This window comes from Peromyscus maniculatus, chromosome X, assembly GCF_049852395.1.
Source record: "Peromyscus maniculatus bairdii isolate BWxNUB_F1_BW_parent chromosome X, HU_Pman_BW_mat_3.1, whole genome shotgun sequence".
Taxonomy (NCBI): Eukaryota; Metazoa; Chordata; class Mammalia; order Rodentia; family Cricetidae; genus Peromyscus; species Peromyscus maniculatus.
In genome coordinates this window covers 52,112,220-52,139,297 of record NC_134875.1, presented here as the reverse complement: position 1 = coordinate 52,139,297, position 27,078 = coordinate 52,112,220, and the positions used below count along the sequence as shown (strand labels likewise).

The following is a 27,078-nucleotide window of genomic DNA, read 5'->3' as shown; positions in this document are numbered from 1 at the left end:
CAATTAAAAATCAAATTTTAGAATGCATTAGAAGGAACAAAAAAAGTACAACTTATCCCCATTTGTGGCATTCAGGAGGAAATCAATAACTGTAAGTAACCACATTTAAAAAGTAAACAACTCAATAATGATTATGCAAACAAATGATATTATATTTGGAGCAAAATGTAAAGATATACTTTTTCTGCTTTTATAAAATCTATTTTTAAATGTTCTCTCACTTATGATAAAATAATAAATGCATTTATACATTTAAAAAGTCAACAATTCCAGCTTTTCAAGGCATGCATGTCTGTAATCCCAACACTTGGGAAGTGAAGGCAGGAGGATCAGGAATTTGAGACTATCTTTTGCTATTTAGTGAGTATGAGGCCACTCAGCTAAGGTTTCTCAGAGATTGTGTGCTAGACAATATTCCAGGGATACCTTGGCATCAGAGTGTGGTGATAATTTGTTATACTCTAATAAAACTTGCCTGAAAGTCAGAGGACAGACTAGGCACAGAATTAGCCATAGTGTTTAAGTAGTGGTGGCACACACCTTTAATCCTAGCACTTGGGAGGCAGAGATCTGTCTGGATCTCTGTGCGTTCAAGGCCATCCTAGACACAAGAGATTAATCCAGTCTAAAAGAAACAGAGTCAGGCAGTGGTAAAACACACCTTTAATCCCAGCACTTGAGATCTCATGTCTTTGCTACCAGTATTTAGGAAGCACACACGCCATTAATCCCAGCACTAGGAAAGTTGAGACAAGAAGTAATATTGCTGGGCAGAGAAAGGCATATGAGGCATGAGGAGACAGGGAACTCAAGCCCTTTTGGCTGAGGACTCAGAAGCATTTAATCAGAGCATTCGTGGAGTTGGCAAGGTGAGAGGTGGCTGTGGCTTGTTCCTTTGTCTCTCCAATCTTTCAGCATTTACCCCAATATCTGGCTATGGGTTTTTATCATAAGACCACTTAGGATTCATGCAATACAGAGAACAGAGACCTTTTTCCCCTGGAGATGCCAGGCACCTCCAACTAATGGTGAAGTCTGGACACACAAACACACATACACACTTAAAATCCAGACAATGTGTTTGAGAGAAAACATGTATAAGTCTACTATACTAAACATAGTATCTCATTAATTCATAGCTTTTATGCATTTGTGTAAGGTGAGAATACCTTTTTTTTTTGGTTTTTTTTTGAGACAGGGTTTCTCTGTGTAGTTTTGCGCCTTTCCTGGAACTCGCTTTGTAGACCAGGCTGGCCTCGAACTCACAGAGATCCGCCTGCCTCTGCCTCCCAAGTGCTGGGATTAAAGGCGTGCGCCACCACCGCCCGGCTGAGAATACCTTTTTTTAAAGAAAGAATAGCCACCTGTCATCTCGAGAGACCCCCAACCCAGTTCCCCCTAAGGCCCGGAGAACTGAGGGAAGGAATATCTTAAAATAACCAGAACTGAGTCAGTTCCCCATTCTCAGACAGGGTGAAGTCAGAAGTTTTAAAGGTACAAAGTCAGGACGTCTGGTGGTGACTAACCACGAGATGCCCCCTCACCCAAGATAACATGACCAGACTTTGGAGATGGGCCATAAAACTCCTGACAGAGCAAACAGACAAACTATAATAAGATAAAGTCCAGGTTTGGGAAAACTGGACCAATCAAGGATGGACCCGTACTAACCCCCTCCTCCATGAAGAATTTTGTGGGTTTTGCCTTCAAAAGCTAACCTCCCCAAGTAAGAGAAACTCTCCTCCCTGCCTCGCTGCGCCGCAGTGTGGACAGGGTTCCCTGCTAGCTTGTACTGCGCCAAAAAGTAAACCTTGCTGTTGCATTCTGGACATCCTCAGTCTCCAGTGGTCTCTTTGGGGGTCCTAATCTGGGCAGAACAATCTGACTCCCACAATGTAAATGCACACCCTTAAATCTAAGGTCATTTGTGTCCTGGGAACAAAATAGTCCATAATTACAAATTTGGCCAATTTTTTTTTTTTTTTGGTGCTCTTATTTGAAATTAGAACCTTTGAATGGAGACCCATCCAACCAATGTCAATAACATGCATTCACACTGCAAAGATGACAAGCCCTTCTGTTAGATTTGCCTGGAACCAGGCAGCGGTGGTGCACACCTTTAATCTCAGTACTCGGGAGGCAGAGCCAGGTGGATCTCAGTGAGTTCAAGGCCAGCCTAGTCTACAGAGCGAGATCCAGGACAGGCACCAAAACTACATAGAGAAACCCTGTCTCAAAAAACCAAAAAAAAAAAAAAAAAAAAAAAAGAGTCCCCTGGAGACTACTAACATACTAATAATGTACAGGGACTTTAGCCACCTGTTAGCACTCAGACCCACTTCTTGGAATACTGACCCATAAGCAGATAATACCCTGGCCTACCCAGCATCCTAACTATCATCCTGTTCCCTTTAAGAAAGGACCCCTTCCCCTTTGCTGTCTCTCTCCCTCTTTCTCCTCTCCCTCTCTCTCCCTTTAATAATAAAAACTTTCCACATGGATGCGCATCTGCGGTGTAACTTTTCACTGTGCCATACCGCTGTCTGATGCATGGTATCCCTCACTCGCTTTGGGGCATCTTGGTCCAAACCCACCAAGGCCTCTCGTGTGCCATGTCACAACATTAACACCACCACCCCTCACGCCTCCTGCAATCTTCTCACCTGTGAGTCTCTTGCTGTGTCCACCTACTAGCACGACTCCACCCAATGTGGCTTGTGTGGCGAAGATGGTGGAGGTGGAGGGCGAGACTGGATCACGAATTTCTTGCAGCTGTTCTGGTGTCTCTGGAGTGGCAGACTGTGTTGAGCACCATGAGTTTTGCTGAGCAATGGCCACGGGCAGTTTTAATACTGTTAACACATCCAAATGGCCATTCCCTTTCCGGTGTGAAGTTTGGGGATTGTGAGTAACAGTAACGTAACCTATAGCCGTGTTTTCTCATGTTAAAAGCCTGTGTCCTTCCTGCTACAAGCTGTTCTTAGAGGACTTGGGGAGACACGTCTATACGAAAGAATCTGGCATATAGAAACAATATACAGAAGTTCTATTGCCATGGGAGAAAGAAAAGAACCCTAAGCCCCTAGAAACACGAGAAGGGTGAAGATCCTGGTCAGTCATTGGGTACATAAGCTTTGCAGGGTCTCATTTCTCAGCCAATGAGCTTAACGTTCTCCAGGAAGGTCAGGAGCCTTGGGTAGGAATCTTTGCAAGTTCCACCTACAGCTCCAGCACATCCTTTGGTTTCCCGCTTTGTACCCTTCCACATGAGAAAGAAGTCCCGGTTTACTCCACCCTCCCCGTGCAGACTCAGCCTATAAAGGTCTTCCTAGGAGAGAGGCCCCACCTCCACCTCTCCCAGCATGCAATGTGTCATCAGCATTGCCCTGTATGGGTCTAAGAAGTGAACTGCCATCCTGTGGCTCACTACAGTTGTCTTCACTTACAATAGCTTCTGGCTGGTGCCTTTTGTGCCATGTCTGATAACAAGAAGCCAGACTGCGGCCATAGTGGCTCAAATGGTGAAGATGATGGAAATAGATTCCTGGAAGAAATTCTAATGTCTCTGCAGTGGCTGATCTTCATTGCTGCTACAGCAGGTTTTCTGGCATTCCAGTTAATCACAAACGCCATTTATGAGAAGCAGTATGGGGGAGATGTGGCTTGGATATCCAAGCAGAGCAGGCAGATGTTCCCGATTGACGAGGAGGATGAGGACATCAAGGATGAGGGCATGGAGGATGAGGATGAGGAAGAATTGAAGAACCAGATGGAAGCAGAGGAGGTCAGGGCAGAAAATGAGATGCTCATGGAAGAGGGTGCAGGAGCTCTGTGCCTCACTGACTTAGCGACCTGTAACTGTGAGTGATCCATGGTCCTTACTCTAGATGCAGGTTGGGTGTATTCTTAACCACATCCATAGTAAAATCCACCTCATAATATTTAGGCTCATTCCTCAACGCCATTACTGTCTCTCATCCCCTCCTCCTCTCCACTCTCCTCTCGGACCTGTCCTTAGCACCTCTCCTACCATCCCCTCTTCCCACTCCTCAACCTGCTCCCCTGCACCTCTCATTTTTGCACCTTTCCTCTCCCTGCTCTGCTTCCTGTCCAGGCTCCCCTTTTTGTAACTTTCTACTTCCTGCTCCCATCCCCCTCCCTGGGCCTTTTGATGCCTTTCTTCTTCTTGCTCCCACCCCCCTCCCTGCTCTTTTTTGGCGCCTTCTCCCTGCTCCATCCCCCTCCATGTTCCCTTTATTGCATCTTTCCTCTCCCACCCCCTGCTCCCCTTTTTTGTGCCTTTTCTCTCCCTGCTCCCATCCCCCTCCCTACTCCCTTTTGGCTCCACACACCCCCCTCCATCCCCCTCGCTGCTCCACTTTTCTATGCCTTTCTCCCTGCTCCCATCCCCTTCCCTACTCCCTTTTGGTGCCTTTCTTCTCCTGGTTCCATCCCCCTTCCGGCTCCATCCCCCTCCCGGCTCCCCTTTTCTACGCCTTTCTTCCTGCTCCATCCCCACCCTGCTCCCTTTTGGCACCTTTCTTCTGGTTCCTTCCCCATCCTGGCTCCATACACCTCTCAGTTCTATCCCCCTTCCGGCTCCATTCCCCTCCTGGCTCCATTCCCCTCCCAGTTCCTCTTTTCCGCACCTTTCTTCTCCCTGCTCCATCCGTACCCTGCTCCCTTTATTGTGTATTTCCTCTCCCTGCTCCATTCCCCTTCCTGCTCCCCTTTTCCGCACCTTTCTCCCTGCTCCCATCCCCCTCCCTACTCCCTTTTGGCGCCTTTCTTCTCCTGGCTCCTTCCTCCTTCCGGCTCCATCCCCCTCCCTGCTCCCTTTTTGCACTTTTCCTCTTCAGATCCCTTCCTGGTCCATGCTCTGGTTTTCTAGCCTTTCCTGTCCTGCTCCCCTACCCCTCCTGACTCCCCTTTTGCTACACTCTTCTTCCTGCTCCTCTCTCCCTCCCTGCTCCCCTTTTTGCATCTTTCCTCTCCATGCTCCCATCCCGCTCCCTGCTCCCCTTTTTGCTCCTATCCCTCTCCCTGTTCCTCTTTTCCTGCCTTTCTTCTCCTGTCTCCCATCCCCCTCCCTGTTCTCTCCTCCTCCCTCCTCCCATTTTAGTTCCTTTTCCCCCAGCTAACATTCCCCCTCACTTTGGCTTTTCCTCTCCAGCACTCATCCTCCTCCCTGTTCCCCTTTTTATGACTTACCTCTCCCTGCCTGCCTGCCTGCCTCCCGTTTCCTGCTTCCCTTGCTCCCAGCTCCCCTCCTTCCCTGCTCCCCCTACTTGCCTTACACCTTTCCACCTTTTGCTTCTTCCCTCCTTCCTGCCCTCCCCTCGGCTTCCCTGCCCCACTTCCTGCTTGCCTCTTCATCTCCTCAGTCTTTCTTTTCGCCCCTCCTCCAGCTCCTCCATCCCCCTCAATCCCCTACTGCTCTGATTTCCTCACCATCCCTGCCCCCTGCCTTTTCTTTCCTCTCTAGTGTCTTCCCCACCTCCCCTGTCAATCAATCCCCCTCACTTCACTCTCCCTGTCCCCCCACCCTGTGCTCCCTTCCTGCCTCTGCTCCCCCTCTGGCTTTCTACTCTAGTCCACCCATCCTCCCATCCTTCTCCTATCTTCGCTCTTCTCCCTTCCTGCTCTCCACCTCCCGCCTGTCCCCCTGGCTTTCAGCCCTTCTTCCCACCCTTCCCTTTTCTCCTAGTCCCTTCCCTGTTCCCCCCTCGCTGCCCCCTTGCTGCCTCTTTCTCCTCCTTACATCTCCATTTTCTTACATCTGTACTTTCTTTCTGCCTCCCTTCTCCTTTCCTGTCCTTCATCCCTCTCCTCCCTTCCCTCTCTTCACTCCTCTCCCCACCCCTGATGCCCAGCTTCCTGCTCCATCTGTGCTCCTACTTCCTGCCTCTCCTCCTCTTTGTTCCTCTCCTCTCCCCGTTGTTTCTGCTCTCCTTCACCTCTTCCCTCCCTCTTTATTCTCCCCCTGCCCTCCCCCTTCTTGCATCTCCCCCTTCATCCTTTCCACCCCCTGTCCATCAATCTCCTCCCCTCTCCTCTGCTTATTCCCCTTCCTGTCTCCTTCCCCACTTCCCTTTCCTGTCCCTCCCTTCCCCCTCTTTGTTCTTCCCACTCTGCTTCCTGCAATGCCTCCAGCTATCTTCTTGCTCCCTCCCCCTGTTGGCTTCCCTCACCTCCTTGCTGCCTCTTTGTCTGTCTCTCTTCTCCTCCCTTGTTCCCGCCCCTGACTCCCAGGTCGATATCTGATCTCTCTTCCCTTCTGTTACCCAAGTCCCTTCTGTTCTCTCTGTCCTAGTCATCACCTAGCTCCGCCATTCCCTGTCCCCTCTCTTCCCATTTCTCCTTCACCTTTCTTCACCCCCTATCTCCCTCCACACACCCTTTCTCCTCTGGATTCCCCTTCCCACTCTACCCGCTTCCTCCCTTCCCTCTCTTCCCCCATCTGCCCTTCTTTTCTCCCCCTCCCTCTCTTCTCCCCCTCCCTTCCCTCTCTTCTTCCCCTTCCACCTCCCCCAGCCTCTTTCCTCTCTAAGTCTCCACCTTTCCCCTTCCTCCCTTCCCTCTCTCCCCCATCTCCACTTCTCTCCCCCCCCCCCCCGCCCTCCTTCACTCTTCTCTTCCCCTCCCACCTCCCCCAGACTCTCTCCTCTCTAAGTCCCCTTCCACCCTCCTTTTGGTTCCTAGGCCTTTTGCTTTTAAAAGGAGGTCCCAAAGCCAGGTGGTAGTGGCAGCACAAGCATGCCCATGCCTTTAATCCCAGCACTCAGGAAGCACAGGTACGCAGATCTCTGTGGTTTCAAGGCCAGCCTGGTCTATAGAACAGGCACCAAAACTACACAGAGAAACCCTGTCTCAAAACCAAACCCAAACAAACAAACAAACAAAGGAGGTCCCATCTGGGAGGCTAGGAACCTAACAGAATTACAAAAAGTAATTTCTCTGTTGGCACATCTTTCCCAGATGCAGGTCATACTCAGAGCTTGCCCAACCTGGCTGAGTAATGGTAGAATCTGAAAGCTATGGGCCAGTGGTTTGTTTTTTAGGACAAATTAGCATTTTGTTGATGATATTATGCTAAAAATTAACAAATACAGAATGGAGATTTTGATACCCTTCTGTCCCATGGGTTATGAATAATGAGCTATGTACACAGGAAAAAACTGTCACCATGAAGATATTTTAGGCTAAAATACTTTTTTTCTCCCATGTTTATATTCTCCAGGTGTTCATAACCATCAATTAAGGAAGAAAGAATTTAAGTGTCCGCGCTGTTTTATTTCTTCCGTGAGCCTAAGTTCATGGTGTCTGCCCCATCCAAATCTGACAAACCCAATGAATGGGAGTATGAAAATGCTGCTGAAGAAGATGCAGGGGAAGAAGAGGAGGAAGATGATGAAACTGGAGAGCTGGCTAGAGAGTCAAAAAAGAGCCTGGACTCTGCAGAGGGCTCCCCACCGTAGAATAATGATAGTTTTACAATTGAGCTTTCTAAGTTTTATAGCACATAAAAATACAACAGGTTTATATAGACTTTGGCGGTAATACACTTACTAATTAGGAACGCAGGTACTGGCTTCTCTAACTAACCATTCCTAACATAGCCCTGTGACTAAGAGCTTCATGGTTTTAAAACATTCTTGGTAAACAAAACAGTTGTTAATTTTTCATACTACTAAATATTAAATTAAATAAATTTTAAATTTATTTAATATTAAACTAGAATAGTTTAACATCCACAGTGTACTCATTTGTTGAGGAGGAGTGAGTTGTTTCTAGATGGAAGGCCTTAGACTATGAGATGACTTAGAACACATGAGAATTTGTCAGACTTGGTAGTAAAAGATCATGAAGAGATATTCTGCCTGCATTGTGCGGCCACAGAAATGTTCTTGTCAGGTAATTTGATTACAGCAATGACAAAAATAGCTAGTACACTTGGTATAAGAATTGTGAAGGAAGTGAGTCACAGCGGGACAGGCCTTGATGTGTAATTGCTCAATCCTACTTTCTGTCTGGTTTCTGCTTCCTGACTGTGGATGTAATGTGGCCCTCCATCTCATGCACCTTCCGTAATGCCATCCCTACCTTCATGAGCTCTATCCTATCTTAAACTGTATGACTGATCCATACACTCTTGTTGCTTCTTGTGCTGATGAAAGTTGGAAAAAGTTAAGTGTTTCAAGTGAAATCACACCTCATGATTCATTTGTAAATTATCAGCTTAGTTTTGATTTTAATATTTCAAATTATATGAAACTAAAAAAAAATTAAAGTTTGTTTTTACTGAATTGGGAATTGGGCATTATATTTCTGTGTTCATCTTTGTCTCTTTTTGTCTTTCTGAATTTTCCCACTTCTCAATCTAGTTTTAAAGAGATGAAAATCTCTATTTAAAACAAAATTAAATCTTTTTCAAATTTAATTTTTTATTTTAAATTTTAATTATTTATTTTTTTAAATTAAAATCTTTTAAATGAGATTTTTCAAGAGATGAAGATCTCATTTTAAAGAGATGGAAGCTGAGTAGCTGGGAAGCTAAGGAATGTGTAGGGTTGGTATATAAACATGCAAAGTTTTGTGCTCTGAGAAGCAGTTAACGAAAAAGAAAAACCAGGCCTTTATAGTGGTTGCTAGTTGGATAATGAGGTTGATATGATCAGATTATGGAAGCTATGAACCCCATGAGCATTCTGGTAACTGAAGATCGGCTAAGGAAGCATGGCAGGGAAGTGGTTTACTTTTTCCTTGTTGAGAGACAGTGGCATTACATAGAATTGGCAAGAGTGTCAGTAGTGCCTTTTAAGAAAATACAAATGTTGCTTATCTCTTATTTCCTCCTACAGTTGGAAAGCCGAGAAGAAAGAAATGGACGAAGGAAGAAATGGTTTTCATTAGTTTTCCCACTTTTAGTAGTTTAGAAAATTGATTGTGTTCTAAAGTCACTATATAAAGATGTCATCAACAGACATCTGACTACACAGTGACCTTTTTATAGATATGTTCATGTTAAAAATAAAAGTTTGTTTTGCATAAAACTACAGCCATTTTATGTTGTGTTAATCCATGGGGGTTTTTTGTTTTATCTTTTTAGTTTTGTCTCATCTTGAAAAAGATGATACTAAATAATACTAATGGGTAACTGAACCAGCAGCGCCAGCAGCAGCTGGAAATTTGCTAGAAGTATACATTCTCAGACTCTACTCCAGACGTATTGAATCTGAGCTACTCAATGCAAACCTTCATTGGAGGACAAGGTTTCCTAAGTCCTCTAAGAGCTCTGAGCGCTTGAACCTCAGAGCACCGCTGGTTTGCTGCAAGAAGGGGAAAGGTTTTGTAGAACCAGCCTTCCTTAACTCATAGGTACTGTGTTTGTGATTTGAATGTCAGCCAAGAACCCAGATGTTAAAGGTTTGGACCTTTGGTTTGCTGCACGCTTGGTAGGTATTGGAACCTTTAGGAAGTGGAGCATTTTTTTCAAGTGCTCTGGGGTGTGCTCTTGAAGGAGATATCAGGACCCTGGCCACTTCTTGTTTTTGTTTTTGTTTTTCCTTGCACTTCCATAAGGCAAACAGTTCAATCCACCACATCTTCCTTTGCTGGTATAACGGCTTGTCACCAGCAAACACCGAGCTGATGAAAGGATGGGCTTATTTCCCAGGGAAGCCATAACAAAGTCGGGAACTGGGTAGCTTCAAACAATAGAAGTTCATTTGCTCATAGTTCTGATGGTTGTAAATCTGCAATGAAGTTGCTAGCGGAGTCATTCCTTCTGGAGGTGCTCAAAGGAAAGTTTGTCTTTTCCTCTTTGCTGGCTCCTGGAGGTTGACACCAAGTTTTGGCAACTTTTGAATTTCAAATGTATCATTCTAATATTTTTCTCCATCCTCATGTAGCATTTCTTTTGGATCCCTGTCTCTAGGTTTGTTCTTTACCAGGATGCCAATCAGTGAATTAAGGGTCCATCTTTATCCAGTATTACTTCGTCTTAACTTTATGGGGGAAAATGTTCTTAGGTCACATCCATGGTTTTTAAGAGTTGCCTCTGCAGCTTATCTCGGTGAAGGACACCATTGAACTCATTAAGGTGTGATGGGGAGCCCAGCAGATGATAACTACTCAGACACAGTTTGTAGTCAGTTAAAAGTCTTAATTCCAAGCAGCTGAGACTGCACTCAGGCATACAGGACCCAAGTGTAGCTCTGAGCATTTAGAGAAAGAAGTTTTAAAGGCAAAAGCCATAGTCTGGTATCTCACTTTGCAGTTCCAGCAGGGAGGTTCTACACAAGCAGGCTGTTTAACAGAAGCTAAGATAAGCAGTCATCTGGAAGGGGAGGTTCTGCACAAACAGGCAGTTTAACAGAAGCTAAGTTATCAGGAGAGTGTCTTGATCTCGATTTTCTTGAACAGAGTTGGGTAATTTTCCATGGGATTCTCCATCAAAGAGATAAAATTCTAGTTAAACCTAAAGTAGCCTCAGCGAGCATATAAGGAAGAACCATTGCAATATTTTGCTCTGTCACAAATGTGCAAAGATTGAGCAATGGCCATAAAATACAGATAGAGAAAAACTTGGGAAATGTAAAACAGTATTTTTATTTTGTTTATGGTGAAAGGCATATGTGTGTGTGTGTGTGTGTGTGTGTGTGCGTGCATTTCTTTTATATGGTGTTTTTCTTCATAATTCTTTCTGAATGCTGTTTGTATCATTCTATATATGTACATATATGTATGTATGTAAAAATATATGTATATATGTACAAATACAGCATTCAGAAAGAATTATGAAGAAGATAAATACCATACTAAGGACAGTGGATAACTTTTGTGGAAAAAAAAAAAAGGTAGAATTCAGCTGGGGACATGCACAGTGAAGTTCAATTCTTTTTATAAGTTTGTTGCTAGATTGGATGAGAAACACATGGATATAATACTCTACATACATTTTTACAGGTTCAGAACTTTTTTTGAATTAAGGAGGAAATTTAAAAGAACAAATTTGCTTTAAAAGCCTACGTAAGGAAAATGAGTAACATAACTAAAAAGAATAAAGGATTAGAGACAACAAGGATCATGTATTATAATTAGGATTCTGTTTTCTATGCTTAGTTAAGGCTGCCTAGAGTCCTGCTTACTAGCTTCAATAGCGGTTTGCATGTTATATAGCAGCACATTTCATATCCTAGTTTATATTGATATTTTTTATACATGATCATCTCTTCACCCCATAGAAAGTGAAATTCTAAAGGGCTCCAATTACACATGAATTTATTTGTATCTTGTAAACCAGCTACACTACACGGCCTTTTTTTTTTTTTTTTTTTTAAGAAGGTGTTTGAAGTGCTTGATAACAGTCTGGCTTTTGTGTAGATGGCCCTTCTTAACTTTAGCATCCTTTGGTGTCTTCAGACATTGGTATTTTTTAGAATATCTGACACCTTTCTCCTTTTTGTTTAAGATAAAACCTATCTTTTAGTAACCAGAAAATGTAAAATCTAGGCAGTATCAGCAAGGGGGCAGAGAATCCATCCACTGAACTGACCAATCCATGGGTGGGAAGAAGGGTTTTTTTATTGTAGATACATGAGAAAATAGCTAGGGCCTTTTGGGAAAGTACAAAGTAGCCTCGGCTCCCTCTTATGGAGCAGAGAGGATAGGATGGGGGCAGACTGGCGAGGGCAGAGAAGAGCAGGAGCAGGAAAAACCTCCCTGTTTTACCAAGAAAAACTGGTAGCTGCAGGGTGGGGGTAGTGAATCCTGTGAACTGGAATAGCCTGGAAGTTTATGATATGGAGGAGGGGGCTGGAAGCCCAGTGGCTTTGGCATGCACCATAGGCAAGTGTCAATAAGGAAGTGGTCCTTCCTGATAGACACAATCCTTTTCACAGGTTCCTAAGTAACTATGAGAGTGAGCAATAGCAGTCCTTCTATAGTGCAGCTTAAGCTGAGCCAAGACTCATCTTGGGGTTCCCTTTAGACATGACAGGCATCACTTCTCTTGAAATGTTATTTGAGTTCATAACTGCATTTTCTACTCTGCTGCTATAGTTTGATCTGAAATATATACCAAAGGCCTGTGTGTTTAAGGTTTAATTCTTAGTCTATGATGTTATTGGGAAATGATAAAATTTTTAAGAAGTAGAACCTACTGGGAGGTATTAGGTTATTGGGTGTAGGATTTATGGGACCTTGGTCTCTTTGCCTTGATAGTATGCTCTGTTGTTTCCTCAATGCCTTACTGATCACATAGGTCCAATCTCTTAAATAAGGGAGTATATTCTTAGAGGTTGCTATCTCAGCAATTAGACTGAATCAATGAATAAAATCTTGTATGCCCCTTGGATACTGGGACTTTGGACTACAAGGACAGCATATATAAGCCCCAGATTTAGGTACCACATGTGACTGCAAGGGAGCTTGGGCTCTATGTATGTCTATCTCCTTGACCTAAATGCCAAACTCATCACTTTTTGTAGAGAGCCAGTGGTGGGTAGAATAGAGCAAGAATAAAACCTTTGAAACATAGGGGTTCTGAACAGCTCCATTCAGAACCAGTTAATGAAATTATAGAATATTAAACCATAAAGGATTATTGGAAGAATTTTGTCTTTTTTTTTTTTTTTTTTTTTTCCGAGACAGGGTTTCTCTGTGTAGCTTTGCGCCTTTCCTGGAGCTCACTTGGTAGCCCAGGCTGGCCTCGAACTCACAGAGATCCGCCTGGCTCTGCCTCCCGAGTGCTGGGATTAAAGGCGTGCGCCACCAACGCCCGGCAGAATTTTGTCTTTTAATGTGGACTCTTTTCCCGATTTCTTTCCTTCTGTCTTTCACTTGTGGTGATATATTGTGTACCCTAATAAACTTGCCTGGAAATCAGAGGACAGAGCCAACCACTAGATGAGACATAGAGGTCAGCAGTGGTGGCACACACCTTTAATCCTATCACTTGAGAGGCAGAGATCTCTCTCATCTCTGTGAGTTCAGGACACAATGGGCTACATGAGATTGATCCAGTCTAGGAGAGAAACAGAGCCAGGCAATGGTGACACACACCTTTAATTCCAGCACTTGAGATCTCATGCCTTTGCTTGGGAAGCACACATGCCTTTAATCCCAGGAAGTAATATGGCAGGACAGAGAAAGGTATATAAGGCATGAGGAAACAGGAACTCACTCTCTTATAGGCTGAGGATTTCGTAGAGGTAAGAACTAGTAGCTGGCTGTTCTGCTTCTCTGATCTTTCAGCTTTCACCCTGATATCTGGCTCTGGGCTTTTTATTAAAAGATCTTTTAAGATTCATGTTATATCTGACATCCAACTTGCAGGGCACGGATTCACCAAAAAGCCACTTCTCTGTGGCCTTGCAGGCTCAGGCCCAAGCTGAACATAGCCAGAGTCTCTACCCCACATGGGCCAGAGTCCCTAACCCGCTGGCTAAAATTTTGTTGCAGCCTTTTTGCGGCAAACTCCATAGGTTTTTTTTTTTTTTTTTTTTTTTTGGGGGGGGGGCTCCAAAAACCATAGGAGTTAGCTGCTTTCTAGCATTCTCTCATGCAGAGGGCTGGTTCTTTGGCCTCTCTCCTGGTGGGTTGTGGGCTCTCCCTGGATCCACTTTAGGTAGCTGCCTTGAAACTCGCTCAGGCTTCTAATGTACTATGCAGAAGCAGTCAGCCTCACATCAGCAGATTTGGTGAGACAATTGGGATTTCTTAAAGGGAGAAATTAGTTAAAAAAGAATTTTTTTCCCACATTAAAAAATGGGAAACATTTTTACAATGGAGGGAATTTGGTCACTGATAATATGACTGACATTCTGAAAATGGAACAATTAAATGAGAGGATAATTAATGTGATGGGATGTCTGTAATATCAATCATAAATATTATTTGGTTGATCATTTCTGTTTTATCATTAAAAAGTTGGTAATATAAGTGCCAAGATAAAAGTTTTAGAAAAATTTATTAAAACAGATCATTGAGAAATTCAGACCCAGACACAGGAATTTAAAGGTGAACCAATCTCAGCACTGCATTATACGGTTACAGAGAAACAGCCTATAGATAATACGTTGTCAAAACTGGACATACAGGACCTATAGGAATATGACCACTGAATTTTGCCAAAACAAGGCAAGATGGTCTTTCAGGTTCTTGCTTCGCAAAGAAGACTGCCAGACATTCTGCAGGACACAGGGAGAAGTGATTGAGAGACTCTACACCTATAAGCTGAAGATAGATGCCCCAACATTGCAGAGGAACTTTGGGTGACTGTCCAGGCAGCTAGATGTCTCTGTCATTTCTAGAACTTTGGAAGTTGCTTACAATGCACTTCCTGTTTACTTAGGTAATATTATATCCTTCTGGAGTCTTTGATGTAGTTGAAGATTAGATAATTATAATTTTCCTTGGTTATGAAAAAGATAAATTAGACATGAAACTTTAGATTCAAATATAAGATAGATGATAGAATATTTTCTTTAATTTTGCCAAATACAAATAAATTAGATATTATAACTGTAATTCTTGCTTGATAGCTGGTTTGTTATATATAATTTTACTATGTTAAAACCTTTCTTTTTGATTAGACAGAAATGGAGAAGTACTATGGGATGTCTTTCTGTACACTGTGAATATGTGTTGCTCTGATTGCTTGATAAATAAAGCTGAATTGGCCTATGGCAGGGCAGGATGGAGCCAGGAGGGAAAATTCAGGAGAGACAGGAAGAAGAAAGGCAGAGGCAGAGGCAGAGGAGACATCAGCCTACTGCCCAAAGAGCAACATGCTAGCAGACTGGCAATGCTACAGCCATGTGGCAATACATAGATTAATAGAAATGGGTTAACTTAAGATGAAAGACCTAGCTAGCAAGAATTCTTAGCCACAGGCCATACAGTTTGTAAATAATATAAGCCTCTGTGTGTTTATATGGGATCAAGAAGCTGCAGGATGTAGGTGGGAGAGATTCGTCCAGACTGCAAAGGCCGAGCAGGACCGGACAAACTTCTGACTACACTCACTCTTTTTCTTTACCTTCTTGTCTGCCTCCAGAGTACTGGAATTACAGACATGAGCCACCAACTCCTAGTTAGGACAGATTTATTTATATCCATGAATGGGCTCATGAAATTTAAAACACTATAAACACATTTAAAATTGTTTAAAATATCCAAAGCTCTTACCATAATTTGATAATGGGCACACACACAGACACAGACACAGACACAGACACACACACACACACACACACACACACACTATACATATATAGTAAACAAAAGCATTAAGTATGATGCATATAAAGAATGAGAGAGCCAGGCGGTGGTGCATGCCTTTAATCCCAGTACTCTGGTACTCTGGTGGCAGAAGCAGGTAGATGTTTGAGGTCAGCCTGGTCTATAGAGAGAGTTCCAGGACAGCTAGGGCTACACAGAGAAACCCTGTCTTGAAAAACAGAGAAAGAGACAGAGAGAGAGGAGGAGGAGGACGCCGATGAGGAAGACGAGGAGGAAAAGGAGAAGAAAATAGAATTGAATTAAATTTGGGAAGGTATCTGGTACACTTCTGCCATATTTGTGGTGTAGGAATCTTAATTACTTTATATAGCTTAGCAATGTTTTCTAATAAAACATTTTAAACTAAAATTGTAAAATGATAACAGAATTATCCTAATAAAGAAGATCTGGTTAAAGAAAGTTACAGTTGGCTATACTGGAAGCTCAGAGAAGGGGAAGGGACAGGGCATAGGCAAGGACAATATAAGGCCTCATTGTACATTAATAGAAGTTTATCTCAATGCTTTGTGCATAGTCTTAATATCTTCTCACATGTTCCTTGGTAGCACATTCGGTTTGTAATTCTTTTAGAGATGATCAGTCAGTGGTGGCCACAAGGGGAAAAAGAAAAGAGGCTCAGGAAAATAAATACTTAATGCATTACTCCATTATGCTCACAGGACTTTGAGACAGGAGGTGTATTGTTACTAAAGTATTAGGCCTGACTCTGAAAATCCCATGAGACTAGATTTGGCTGACTGCTACCTCAAGAGATGGTAAAACAAATGTAGTTGGTCAGACCAGGAAAACATGTGGTCTAGAAAACTTCCTTCCCTTTTCAGACAATAGCTCCAGGATTATATAAAGGTAGGATAAAAGTAGGGAAACCCACAATTAGGCATGTGCTTATCCGTTTGAGTCAAGCCTGCAAACCACAAGTGTGTGTATGTATAGCAGTGTGGGTTATGGTGTGCTTTGGTTGCCGGCCTGGATTTGAGGATTCCTTTGGAGTCCTCTTAACATGCTCCTGAAGCCAGGGCTTGAAAGGCAGTTTATGTTCAGTTTTTGTTACCAGTATGAGATGGTGGCCTTCAAGAAGTCTGGACAGTGGCATAACTTAAAGAGACTGGTTAGAGAAACACATAAAAAATATTAAAGCCATTCAAAAACAATGGCAGTCACCCTTTTAATTTTTATGCTTGAGGCTGGAAAGATGGCTCAGAGTATTCGTTGCTTGTGCAAAGAACCTGGGTTCAGGGTTCGTGTCCCAGCAATCATGTGGTATCTCACAACCTTTTGTAACTAGTTCCAGGAAATCTGATGCCCTCTTTTTCCTCTGAAGTCACACACATGCTGCAAACACACACATGCAATGCAAACTCTCATTCACATAAAATAAAGCAAATCTTTATTACAGGGACCTGTGAGCCACAGGACTTGAGTGCTAGGAATTGAACTCGGGTCCTCTGGAAGAGTTTACCAAGTGATCTTAATCATTGAGACATTTCTCTAGCATCACAATAAAATACATCTTTCAAAAGTTCTCCCTTAGTAAAGGAGACCCGGTTACAATGCCAAGCAAAGCCAGACCACCTATGAAAGACGTTATCACCAGGCAGAAAACAGGAAGGAATGAGCTCTTAGGTTAAGAATTTGACTCAAGTTTCCATAAGAGAAGCAAGGGAGGAAGCTTGAAAAGTTCTGGGTTGTTTACTTTCAATAGTTTTGTGATTCGCTACACTAGATGCATTTATCTGGTACCTGGCTTTGGGATGACTAAGGCAGAGGAATATTTCCTCCTGGAGTGTAAGTGTCAGAGAGAAGGACAGTTATTGCTTGGTTAATTTATGTATTAAAAGGCATGCTTTGGTTGGGCTTCTATTAACTTTGAGAATTGGCTACCCAAGGGAGGGACTGTTTTCTTTCCCAGGCAGTGAGGTATATGATTTTCTGTTTTTTTTCACTTGTCAAAACATATAGTGGATTTTTAAAAAACTCAAAGTGTTTATAATAAAATTGATTCTTTGATACTTGGCATCCTGATGGAGGTTTTAGAAAATAGGACAGAAATTTTACTAGTACTCTAAATATTTTATTATGAGAATTGAAAAAAAAGAAGGCACATGAGTAAAAGGGAATCTCTGCAGGCTGATTCTTAACCACATCCTCCATTCTTACAGTATTAGCAAAGTGAAATAAATTTGCAGCTTTGTAGTATGTGTTAGGAAGTTATCAGGCAAGGAGGCCAGGTCCATCAATTAAGTTGTTAAGGATATGAAATCATAGGGTAGGAAAATATATGTAAATATTAATAATATTTAAGTGCAAACCAAGGAAAGAATCATTGCAGTTGGAGTTATAAACAGGAATGCATGCTAGAAGTCTAGGAGGGTTAGTAGAAGAAAGAAGTGGGGAATGGGCGATCCTCTATGGAAGAAGTTGCATGGTTTGCTGATATGAGACAGGTGCATCATAGGGAAAGCAAATTTTTTAAGTCCAGGAAATTGAACCTAAGGCTTCATTCATGCCAGGCATGTACTCTACCACTGAGGTTCATCAGGGTTTCACTGTTTCCACACTGACCTGGAACTCACTCTAGCCAGCTGAACTAAAACTTACAGTCCTCCAGTCTCAGCCTTCTGGCTAGCTGAGATTACAGACTTATACCTCGAGGCCAAGCAATGGCACATTGTAATAACCTCAGATTTCCCTTTACACATAGGAGCTGTATGTAAGGAAGAAAAGATTTCTCAACAGTCATTAGTATCACGGCTGAAATACACATCCATAACAAAACATAGATTATCAAAATAAAAGTATACAAATTAGTGTAAATTTTATATGGCACAAGAATCTCCAGAAATTAAGCCTCAAAGCATCAGTGAAACTTGTATATTTTTGTGCTTGCATTTGTCAAGAGTTGACAGTAATGTAGAAGAAGGATCAGACATGTGCCAGTGGTAATAAGCTGGGGAAATTTAGCAAGGCTTGCTATTTTTGCTTTTCTGATTAAACTAAGAGCCATACACTTGCTACATAAATGCCATACCACTGAGCTACATCCTTAGCCTACACTTTTTGTTTTGATGCAGAGTTTTGATATGTTGGCAAGGTTGGCCTTGAGCTCAGGCTGAAGACCAGACAGCTCTTAAACTTATGATCCCTCTTGCCCCAGCCTCCAAAATAGCCTGGAAAACAGAACTATGTCATTATGCCTGATGATCCTTGGCTTCTACTTATAATTCATAGCTATTTTTTTTGGTCTTCCTACATCTGTGGACTTCATCATTTTACAGCTTCAGCAAAACAACATCTCATAAAATGCGCTGGAAACTCATTCATAAAGACATTTTATGAAATAACTTTTGACAAGCCAAATGTTCCTATTACTGTGCTTGTGTATTTCAGGAGAATTTTAGTATTATTATTTTTTTTTACACATACTTCAAAGAAATTTATTTATTTTCATATGTATGAGTGATTTATCTGCATATATGTTTGTGCACCACAGGCCTGCTTAGTGACTGTGGGGCTCAGAAGTGGCCATCAGATGTCCTGGGACTGGAGTTACGGATGGTTTGGTTGAGAGCCATGATGTAGGTGCTGGCCATCTAAACTGGCTCCTCTGCAAGAGCAGTATGTGCTCTTAACTGCTAAGCCATCTCTCCTGCCCCCAACTCACTTTTTAAAATGCTTTCAGGACTGGTAATGAATTTGTATCTCTAGTGTGTTTTATCCTGTTTCACTAGTATGTATTTCTTCATAAAGGTCATTTCTAATTTAGATTAAATCATTTTACAGATGATATTGCTTAACTAGTTATTATGAGTCTGTTTAAGGGGGTAACAAGGATTTATTAAGGTAATAAAAGAAAAGATATACTCACCAATTCAGAACCAAGTGAACAGCCGCGGTCCGTCCTGCCCAGGAAGGAATAGATCCAACCGTCTGAATCCCCGAGGAGGGGGAGAAAAGGAGGAGGAGGAGGAGGAGGAGGAGGAGGAGGAGGAGGAGGAGGAGGAGGAGGAGAACAAGAACGATGAGGACTATGAAGACAAGGACTACTGGGACAGGGACGACAACGACAGGGAGGACGCAGATGGGGGACAACCGGGAAGCGGAGGAGGATAAGGACGAGAAAGGAGAGGCGCGACTCTCTTTCTCTCCTTTTAAGCGATCACGTAAGCAGATCAGAAACCACGCCCTAAGACTTATACCTTAAAGCTAATTGGTGGAATGAATTCCCACTACAAATAGTTATTTGAAACTGAAAATATAAACATATAAAAGTTAGGCTTCCATGATTACTAATATCCAAGGGAATGAACAGCACATGCCTTCCTGGAACTGTTGATAGCCCTGTATTTTATATAAGGATAAGAAGTTCCTCATGCCCCAATAGTAAATCATCTCACTATAATTTATTATAACAACAAAAATGGATATAAGCAAGGCACTGTGTGAAAGACTAAAAAAATAGCCTATCACAACAAAGATATATTACTTAATCAATGGAAAGTATTATGTAGATTTAAATATACTAACAGTTTTTTTTTTTTAAATATTAACCCTAGGATGTTTATTACAAAGCTAAACCCTGATCCTTGAGATGGGCTTATCGGTAGGATTTCTGTATCAAGCACGGGCACCAGGACCTCCGAAATTTTGGATTTACAGTGACTTGGATCGGCTACAAGCAGGATTCACAGGGACGCGATCAGCTACAAGCGGGATTCACAGCGACGTACGTAGATCGCTATAAGCAGGATTCACAGCGAAGCTGATCCTCTACAAGCAGCATTGACAGGGACGCGGATCGACGCTGATTGGCTACAAGCAGGGTCCGGGCTTTGGAGATGGACTGTAGGATAGCATAAATTTGGGTCACATGACCACCACCCTTCACACGGACCCGGATATCCACACCAGCAAATCGCTCCTTACTCGGTAGCAGAACGGACTCCAATAACTTGTACTGCAGGCTCAATCATCTCCAGGGGATGTGTGTTCACCTTGATGACCCCATTTCCCTGTTTTCAGTGCACCGTGGCTGTGGTGGTCTTCTTGTGTCCGAAGACTTGAACCGACCGCAGCGGACCCTTGGACCGCATTGCTGCGAGTATGAACACAAACTCCTCACTGCAGCGCTGCCACCGGAAAAGGAAAGCTTGGGGCCGCCCCAGCCCCTAACACAGTTTTAAAATGCAAATAAAAATCAAGTTAAAAGACCTAAAAAGTGCAATTTCTTCATGCAAAGCATTCACATATAAACAATGATATATGTTCCTGTGTTTTGATATTTTTTAAGGTAGTGTCTCCCTACCTAGGGTTGCCTTGAACTCACTATATAGCCCAGACTTAGCTCAAATTTATGGTCTTCCTGCTTCATCCTCCCACATACTGTGATGACAGGCATACACCATGAAACCTGGCTTAATAATGGTATATGATTTGTGTTATGTTTTGAGATGAGGTCTTGCTGCAAAAAACAGGCTGGCCTTAAACTTAAAATAATCCTGCTAATACCCCTGAGTGCCTGGATGACAGGCATATATAGCCACCATGGTATATGTTTTTATCCTAGAGAAAAAGGCAAACATATGTGAATGACAAATGGAAATTTCCTAACTGGATTATACCTAAAAATTATGAGAGATGAATGGAATTCTGTGATGGGGAAATGTGAAAGTCAGAGAATTTGTGAGCAAGTGTTTAAGTGTGTTTACAAGAATGCCGGTCTGTCTTGTATGTGAGTCAAGTTGGGAGCATATTCATAAGTATATATATTTATATATACCATTCTTACTGAGTATAATATGTATGAGTGTGTGAGTGGTTTGTGAGAGTTGTGTAATTATAGTTACGTACAATAATCATGTGTGTACTAGTTAATACTGATTTTATTTTATTTTTTTTTTTTTCCCATCACAGGCAATTTATTTTGTTCTATTCATTCACAGTTAATACAGAAAATACTTGGAAACATTTCCATATAATATTTGACACAGAAATCATCAAATACAAGTAAACAATGTTGACAGGAGGCAGTACATTTATAATTTATAACCCCAAATGTATTTATAAATTAGAAATGGAAAGATCTACAAATGAAATTATGAAGGTTCACCAAAGTCATTTAATCTGTCAGTTTCTCATTCATTTTTATGTCTTAATAATATTCTATTGTATGAATAAGCCACATTTTATTTCTCTTCAGTATTTGATAGCTATTTGAGTTGTTTTAACTTTTTTACTATTAGCAACACACTGCTGTAAACCTTCATGTACATGTTTCATAGGTGCACATTTTCAGTAGTTTGAGGTATATTCCTAAGGGTAGAATTGTTGAGTAACAGAGTAACAATGTTTTGCATTTTGACCAACCACCAGACTGTTTTGCCAAAGTGGCACACCATTTTACAATCTCACCAAATCCTTGTTTTTAAGGCTCTGATTTTTGTACAAAAGCATTCAATCATTCTGTCAGACCAAACCAGGAAAAGTAAGCTATATTTCAGAGCTGTTCTATTCCATTTACTATGCAAAGCCAATCTTGGCGTTTGCAACTCTCAGCCCTTTTGAGTATTCTTGCAGTGTTCACCTTCTCCTCCACCACTTTTTTTTTCTTCTTTTTTTTTCTGGTTTATTTCTATCTATTACAAATGTATAAAAAATCCTCCATCAACGCTGCTGATAGCAGCAGAACCTTGAGAAATATACCTTTGGTTTGCCTTAGAAAAGGAACACATATTGTACTGTAAAGTTTATAAAATTGGTGCAAAACATTGTAATAATGTTACAATACCAGTTTTAAGAGTTCAGTGACTAATGGGGAGCCAATGGGATACATGCAGAACTGTGAAAGCGATCTCACTTAGCCAGCTGTACACGTAGACTGTAAATCTACATTCAGATCATTTCTGAACTAAGACTATCATCTCAGTTTATCTGTTGAGGTCAACCAGGAAACCCTAGAATATACCTTGATTTTTGCAAAAGAACAAAATAGGGGGAGGGGTTTCTTCATGCTAAATATAAACATGCTAAATATGAACAGCATTATTCCATGGGATGAGGTGCCAAACAGAATAAAAGAGAAAATGAGAGCTGAGCACCAGCCTTGATCACTCTCTGCTCCTGACTGCATGTGCAATGTGACCAGATCCCTCATGTACCTGCCACCAAACCATCTGTGCAGTGAGTTAGTGTATCCTCAAACTGAGCCAAAATATAGCTTCCCCTCCCGAAATTGCTTTTGTCAGACACTGTGTCACAGCCCTGAGAAAAGCAACTAATAGAATGCAAATATGTTGTTTGGTGGTCATAGGAACTTTTGTGTGTGTTAGTGAGGCGAGGATAGGCCCAAGTGGAAAAGTCTATCTGCTCTATAACTTAGAAAGCATGTTCATATGAGTGAATGTGTTGACATGCTCGTATGAGTAAAGGAGTAAATAAACATGATGGTGTGAAAAGACTTGCAATATTGTAGGCATACAAGCTAACGACTGAAATTAATTTGTCACTACATTCTTGTTTTCATTATTTATAGATTTATTTTTATTGTATTTGTATGAGTGTTCCCTGCAAGTGTGTATGTATACCCCATGTGTACAGTGTCCACAGAGGTCAGAAGACAGTATTGGATTCCCTGGAACTGTTGCTGTAGTTGGCTATGTGGTACCATGTATTCTGGTATTGTGCTGAACTGGCCAGATCCTTCATAAAAAGGTTCTGCCTTTTGCAACACTGAAAAAGAAAAGCAATGGTCTCCCTTTAGCTATGGACTATGCATAGAGTAGAAAGAAGCCAGTGTCTCAGACAGACAATTAAGGGTGAGTTTACTTCAATCCAGTAGATAACGTTTCCATTTTAATGAGGATGATTCTGCTGGTAATCTAATTGAATGGGGATATTTTTCTATGACTTGTGGTATAATAGGAATATCAGTCTACAGGGCAATTGTTTCTTTCATGGTAAGGGCTTCAGTTGTAATAAGTGCCTAATATGTCTCCAGGGGTTGGTTCCCTAGAAAAAGTGTCATCTGGCTGAATCTGGGGCTTGCTTATACCAAAATATGTGGGTAAGACTGTTAACTTGTCTGTTTGGTCCAGAGGATCCAGGAAGTAAATCTTGGAGTTTTAGAACTGGTTGTTGCTGGGATATTACAGGGATAGTCAAATTAATATCTGTCCAGATTAGTTGGTCTGCAGTGGTTCTCAATCTGTGGGTCACAACCCCTTTGGAGTTGCATATCAGATATTTATACAACGATTCCTAACAGTAGCAAAATTACAGTTATGAAGTAGCAATGAAATAACTTTATGGTTGAGGGGTCACCACGACATGAGGAACTGTATTAAATGGTCACAGCATTAAGAATGTTGAGAACTACTGGGCAAGTGCCTCTTGTTGCTAGGGTACCCACTGAAAAGTGTGTGACCCAGTATATAGGGCCAATAAATATTAGAGATGAAGAATGCATTTATGGTTGTAGGCCATGTTCATAGAATTAACCAGAAACCCTTGATTTGATTGGTCTTCCACAAATCTATTAAATCCAGGGCACTGTGATTTCTTGAATTGTTTTAGCATTAGCCATCACTGCCAGTAAGAAGGGATTATAGTTGTTAGGAAGCCCCTGAGAAACAACTGGGTAGGCTCAGAGCTCAATTCAGCTTCCTCCATTCTTGCCAACTTACCATGCTGCATACCATCTGTTGCCTTATAAGCCCATCCCAAGATCCCAGATGATGGGAAGCTAACATTCTCCATTGTCCATCTCCTGAGGGCTGTTAGAAGGCCTAATATAGGATGTAACCCTGCTTAGCCATAAAAATTCATATCAACAAGTTTCTATATCCGTAGACCAGTGTCCAAGTCCTCTCACTCCTACTTTCCCTATTGTGTGGAATCTTTTAGAAATGCTATCACTTTCCACACTATATAATAGCAGTGCATTATCCAGTTTTAGGTCCTGTTAGGTGGAGCTTGCAACCCCAACAGGTACATTCTGTATAGCTGGTAAGCCAGTAAGTTCAGCAGGGACTAGAGCTAGGGCAGCCGTAAGGACAGACTGGGTCGCAGGGAAAGAAAGAAAACATATGCAGTCAAGGTGTGGCCTCACATTCTTGGCCGTTCACTTTTGCATGTTCTGTTTACTGCTCTAAGTGGTCCAAGAAAGTGGAAAGTAAATTGTCCTTATCAGTACCATAGTGGTATTTTACTGTCCTTGCTTGGGAAGGGCGCCAGAGTCCTTTCCTCTAACACCCTCAGGCTCTTGGATCCCAACATCTTATCTGGCAACCCTTTACTTACACACCACACTGAGCAAAGCCCAGTCTTATGGTTTAGAGCCCCTGTTCAGTAGGATAACAACTTAATTCAGAAGCCTGAGAGGGACAAGAATATAAACATTCTCTCATCTCATCACAGGCTCAGCCCAAGGATTTGGGTATGGAGACACTTTGAAGGATGAATTAGAATGACACCTTCTTGTCACAGCAAATCCCAATTAGACAGCAACAGGGTGATGCCAACCATTTACACAAATATCTCCACAAATTATGATTGAGAAGTCTTGACCCAAAAAAAACTGCCTTGTTGGCTTATTTACATCTCACAGAAATAACTAGGAGGAAAAAACATCTTCTTATCTACAAATAACACAAATATCCAGGGAATCGGGAATAATTTACTCTCAGTTCAGAGGTTTACAGCCCTGTCCTTTCTCTATTTGGGCCTACAGGGTAGGCTGACATTCTCATGAAGCTCCATGCTTCAGACTCCCAATCAGTTGCAGCAGTGTGAGTTCACAAAAATGCCAGTGCTGCTGCCTCATTAGGCTAATGGGGCACAGGAGGAGGCCATAACAAATACAAAGTTGCTAGCACAGAGGAGTGATGCTGTGACTGACCTGGAAGCATTCCAAAGTTTGATTCCCAGCTATAGAACACTGCCTATGAGAAATTTGTCAATTGATTGTTCTGTTGCCTGGTTAATTTCCTGATTAACACCCAAATTCTCTCCTGTTCTCATCACCACTTGTGCTGGCTTCAAGGGATTTAGGGCTGATTGAGCCAAAAGATAGGACCTCCAAGGTGGATATAGCACACAAGGAGATTTCCCTAGATGACACTTTGACAGGTTTACATGAGGTGAATATCCCACATAATCAAAGACCTTCCAGAAAATAAAAAAGCCCGAGAATTCCCAGAGGATTGGGAAATCAGAGAGTGGACCTATATATCTATCTCAGTGACGGTATTTGGCAGCAGGATGGGAAGTCTCTAGGTCAAGGAATACAGAAGAACAGCAGTGTAATTGGGGTCTTTTATAACTATAGGCTTTAACTTATCTATGGGTAACAGCTGTTGGGTGCAGTTTTGTGAGGAATGCAAATCAGGCAGGCACTTGGTGGCCAACAATCTGCTTATTTTGAATATATTTAAAACAACTGAGTGTGTAAAATTTGAGTTTGGTGCCAGCTGGCTTTTGCACTAATGGGTTCCAGCTTGCTGTGAAAAAGAAAACAACATAGTCAGTTTTTTTATCTTCGATATGCCAATGTCCATATAAATAAGTAAATAAGTGGGTCTGTTTCAGTATGACTGCACATAGTTGTGTGATTGTGTGGATATGCACATTCATGTATGAGTGAATAGATAAGCATATGTTTGGGTATTAACTTGTGTATGAGTATACACTAAGATGTTTTGTGTATTCTTAATATGTGAGCATGTTTGAGCCAGTGTGTGTGCATATGAGAGCCAGTTCCTAATCATCTGCACTGATGCTAGGATGTGCTTATTTATGAATAAATGTGTAAGCTAATTAATGTGCAAATATATAAATAACTGAATGTAAACATAATCATGTAAGCACACAATATGTGTGTGTTTGTGAGTATGTGAGCATAATTTTTTATTCACATATGAAAATATATGTGTATTTGTATGAAAATAGCAGGCAAAGGATGTCTGTGTTTGTTTGCAAGTGGAAAGGAATAAGCAAAGAAGTGATGTGAATTTGTTTATAGATAAATAATTATGCGAGTAAATCACCCTACTTGTGTTAATATGCAGTCATGTTCATGCTTCTGAGTGAATGATCATTGTTCTGTGTCTAAAAAATTCTAATTGTAGTTATAAACATAAAAACTTGTGAATATATAAAAAGTTTCATGCATAAATTATTCTGTGAATCCTTTTCATGTGTCTTTGTATATTAATGTTTAGTATCCTTATATGTGATGATTAATTTTGTGTGAGCACAAGCATGTATAAAGAAAAATATATGAGCATTCATATTTTGTTTATGTGATATGTATATCTGTGAATTAATTCATAAGCATAGTTGTATGGGTGAATATATGAGCATGTTCATCTCTGGCCTGTGTATGTATTCTAAGTATATCTCTATGTGTTGATACATAAACAAGATCAAAGTTGGAGAGTTGGGTCAGTGGTTAAAAACACTCATTGTCCTTGCAGACGACCTGGGTTAAATTTCCAGCACTGACATGGTAGCCCACAATCACATGCAATTCCAGCTCCAGGGGATTCAATGTCCCCTTCTGGCCTCCATAAGCACTGCATGGATGTGGTACACAGACATATATGCAAAAAAAACCTCCTCATACACATAAAATAAAAATAAATACTTTCAAAAATGTATACAGCTCATGTTTGTGTGATGAGCAATTTTAAGTGAAGTAAAGGTATATATGAGTGTGTATATTTGTGTGACTTAATTTGCAAATATGTTTCTATAAGCATGTAATACCTTCATGTGTGC

At 41.6% G+C, this 27,078-nt stretch overlaps 1 protein-coding gene and 1 long non-coding RNA gene across 2 annotated transcripts in view; one reads left to right on the top strand and one right to left on the bottom strand.

Moving 5' to 3' along the window:
* LOC143270737 (uncharacterized) overlaps nucleotides 1–19,292 on the bottom strand; it is a 60,765-nt gene extending 41,473 nt beyond the window's left edge. The window contains exon 1 of the long non-coding RNA XR_013047974.1: nucleotides 19,172–19,292. This is a non-coding gene — a long non-coding RNA (uncharacterized LOC143270737). The remainder of the gene's footprint in view (nucleotides 1–19,171) is intronic.
* On the top strand, nucleotides 3,476–7,478 carry LOC102926813 (tumor rejection antigen P815A-like). Its single transcript, XM_006997825.4, is given in 3 exon segments — nucleotides 3,476–3,860; nucleotides 7,241–7,281; nucleotides 7,284–7,478. Coding segments are annotated over 3 exon segments (621 nt in total).
* Nucleotides 19,293–27,078: the final 7,786 nt, after the last annotated feature.